Raw genomic sequence first — 3,605 nt, forward strand, 5'->3', positions numbered from 1 at the left:
GGACCCAGGCTGCTCTGAAGCCAGAGTGGATTCCCTCCAACTAACTCAGCCAAATTATGTGTCCACCGAAAAGAGACTTGGGAGAGAAGGCAGATAAATCTACTCAGGTAGTATCCACCAAGTGCTTTACCTCATTTCAAAGAGGTAAGGGGGGGCAGAGACAAAGCAGTGGTTCTCAAATTCAAGCGCACAATTTTGTCCACTGGAGGCGCTTGTTAAAAATGCAGATTCTAAGCAAGCCCAGTAAATGCCTAATTGAATTAGAAGAGGTGGCCCAGGAAATGTGTTTTCAGAAATAGCTTCAGATAATTCCGATGCACATGTTGGGGACCGTGGGTTGGGGGGAGGGGGAGAGGGTTTCGCTGCAATAACCAGGTGAGGATTAACTGAGGTTTGAACTGATAGCAGTGAAAATCTCTTCTCAGAAGTGTCACGTAACCAACCCCAACTTCCACTACGGAGTAAAGCTCCAATGCTCCACTGCACAGTCACCTCTCCCAAGGCGATGACGGGCGAGAACATCAGTGGCTTCTCACTAACCAGGACCAGGCATGGGGCTGAAGGGTTTTAGGAAGCCCCTGCCACACCTGGGCGAGACTGGACTTCGGGCGAAAAGTATATTCTATTTATAGGGCATTTTTCGGCCTCACCCTAAGGACTTCTGATTGGCTTTAGGGCAAATCTATCACTCATCCTCTGGGTTAGAGGTGGGTGGAAGGTCAACCTCAACCAATACAAAAACAGTCCTCAGCTAAGCCCCTCCCTATCTAGCTTCCTGTTGCTGTCCATCAACCACCTAGTGGGCGGGACATTGCCTCCCGCCAGTTGGCTGGTGAACATGTCGTTCATTCTCCTGTAGGTTTCCGGTTGGTGCCATCTACCGTCCATCAGTGACATTTCACAGACCTATTGGACAAACCAACGTCGCTCTAGATGCCGCTCGTTGATTGGGTAATAGTGCTGTCGGTCCCCAATGTACCAAGTGCTTACTGGTGGATGCTGCCGTCGCTCGGGCGGTGGCGGGCTCCGGGATTGGCGGGTGCTACGCGGGCGGTGTCAGGCTCTCGGTGGCGGCGGAGGCGGCGGAGGCCAGGGAGGAAGATGTCGTAATGAGCGGTGGGTCCTGGCCGCTGCCGGCGGGGTCTTCCTGGCCCTCAAGGGTCGGGAAGACGGGCAGAGGCCGCGGAGAGGGGAAGTCGGGGCCGGGGGTTCCCCCCTGGGGCCAGGCCTGGCGCCGGGGCCCGGCTTCGGGAGGGGCGGGGGAGGGAGGATTCCCGCCCGGAGGAGGAGCGGGGCTGGCCAGCCGGGCGGAGGCACCCGGAAGGGGGCGTTCGACTCCCCGCCTCCTCCGAGCTCTCTGGGTGGAGGGCGGCGCTTCCGGGGGCTGGCGAGAGGAGCGGGCACCGGGGCGGACTGGCACCCTCTCCGCTGGGTCGCCTACCCGCCCTGTCGCTGCTCCCCCGGTAGACGATAGCTTGGTCTGCTCCGGGGAGGCGACCGACTCCCCTGTTGTTTGCCCTGTGTGTGAGGGACCCGCGTGCACTCTTAATCTAGGTGCCCACCAGGATTCAGGGCTCTCCAGGGGGGCGAGGGAATGCTAGCAGTTCGGGCTCTGCCAGCCACATGGGCACTCCTGGGCGTAGACGCTGACCCGGTTACTGGAGTATCGCAATCGGGAGATGGTGTTAGGACACGAAGGCACTCCCTAGGCAGATGACCTCTCACCTGAGACTGCGGAGTGGGCAAAAATCTTTAACGTTTACACTTGAATCCTTGAGCCTCCAGCTAGTTGTCTCCAAGCTCTTAACAAAATTGTGAGAAGTTTGAGAACTTGTTGAGATAGTTCCCAGCTTGTTACCTGACGCCCGCCCTTCGGGGAGACTACAGAGATCCCAAAGCCCAGGCGCAAACAATCTTCAGAAATGACTGAAGAAATAAAATCAATAGATTCTTGCTTTCTTCCTCCCCATCTCCATCGCCATTGCTGACTTTTGGTTCTCTGCCTCCTAGTGCTTCTCGGCTTAACGTTTCCTTTCCTAGTGGCTTTCTAATTTTAGTTGAAAAGGAACAATGTCTTCTCTGGGCAACTGAGAAACCTATCCTCACTCCATTCCTTGGTTTTGATTCCAATTTCCTGTCATGTTTAATTGTTTCTTAATTAGCTTGATCCAAGGAGACTCAGTCTGGCTTTTCTCAGTGAACATTTTCCCAAAGTTCTTCTGAAGTTACTTGTTGTTCAATTATTTGTTGTTTCCTAGAGAAAGAGATGGACCGGTAGATCTGCTTTTAGCAATGAATTGGCACAAGGTCCCCTTGTACGGATTTCACTGCAGACAGAAAGGTGCTGTTTCAAAGTGCAGTGCCATGCTCTAAGACTGTTCCATGGTATACCCCAGAAGGCATTCAGTTTCACAGTGGAGGGCTAAGTGTTGAGTTTGTATTTTAGACATGATTTTTAGAGCTAGAAAGTTTGAGTGTTGGTCAGCTCACAGAGTCTGTGAAGGGAATGGCTTGGAGTCCAGACCACAGCAGTAATTTCAATTACTAGCACAAAGAAACCTGTTGTCTGCAATAATGAATATAACTGCAGTGTCTTGTTTTGTTTTAACTCTTGTGTGCGATGAAGGGGGCGAATCTGTCAGACAACCTATCAATTGGGCTGATGATGTCAGTGTTCCAGTGGCTTCTAACAGGCGTTAATACCTGTTGGAAATGGAGTCTCATTGGCTGGGATGATTGGTAAGTTTTCTAATTCTAGTTCTTCCAGTTGGTTGTACAGAGGCTTAACCTCTTTGGTTAAAAGCAGCAAGAAGAAGAAAAAAAGCTAGTCTGACATTAATTATGACCCCCCTGAGCAAGGCAGCTAAAAACATATACTCTGCCAAGGATACCCAAGTAAAGTTTGTTTATAATTGGATCCTCATCTGACCTGCCAGCAGGAAGAACTGGCTCCAAGAAAAAGAGTTTGGCACCACTGTGGACAGCACATAGACTGGCCACTGTTTCCTCCCAGATCTCTCAGTACTTCTAGTACTATTCTACTAATTTTGAGGCATGTCAAAGAAGTGAGAAGAAGATATGTGAAGAAAACAGCAAATGTCTGGATAAAAGGGCCTCCTGGCATTTCAGCAAACAGGGTAGTTCATTTCAATATCTTGATCTTGAACTTCTTCTTTCTTCTGGTGATTAATACATGTAGCAGCCTTCTCTTTTGGAGAAGTTGCAGGGTTCTTTGTAGCAAGCAATGAAAGTTTGTGACAGTAAGCAAGTATAGTATTGCCCAACAAGGGGCCTTGTGAAGACATTTTAAACTTGTTGCTGCCAACCAGTAGAGCCTCGTATTGGCTTGGTTTCAGCAATTTTCTAGAGTGTGCCCACTCACATTTCTGTGATAGAAATGTGACGTGTTCTTTAATAATTTTCTTCATTATGTATATATATAAAAAATTGGAAACTCTGTTTCTAAACATTGAGAAATATAGGGTATTTTGGATCAGGTGGCTACAGAATGAAAGATCCAGAGTAACATTACTTTAAAGAGTGTCTAGAGGCTCAGAGCCTGTGGCTCAAGCGGCTAAGGCGCCAGCCACATACACCTAAGGTGG

The 3,605-nt window shown here is 49.8% G+C and overlaps 1 protein-coding gene across 1 annotated transcript in view; it reads left to right on the forward strand.

The window, feature by feature from the left end:
* Positions 1–1,095: 1,095 nt before the first annotated feature.
* The window catches only part of SP2 (Sp2 transcription factor), a 38,745-nt gene continuing 36,235 nt past the window's right edge, over positions 1,096–3,605 (forward strand). The window contains exon 1 of the mRNA XM_012803231.2: positions 1,096–1,116. Within this exon, the coding sequence (XP_012658685.2) occupies positions 1,110–1,116 (7 nt within the window). The 5' untranslated portion in view covers positions 1,096–1,109. The remainder of the gene's footprint in view (positions 1,117–3,605) is intronic.

The sequence above is a fragment of the Otolemur garnettii genome, unplaced genomic scaffold, assembly GCF_000181295.1.
Source record: "Otolemur garnettii isolate 467f Iridium unplaced genomic scaffold, OtoGar3 scaffold00018, whole genome shotgun sequence".
In the NCBI taxonomy this organism is placed as follows: Eukaryota; Metazoa; Chordata; class Mammalia; order Primates; family Galagidae; genus Otolemur; species Otolemur garnettii.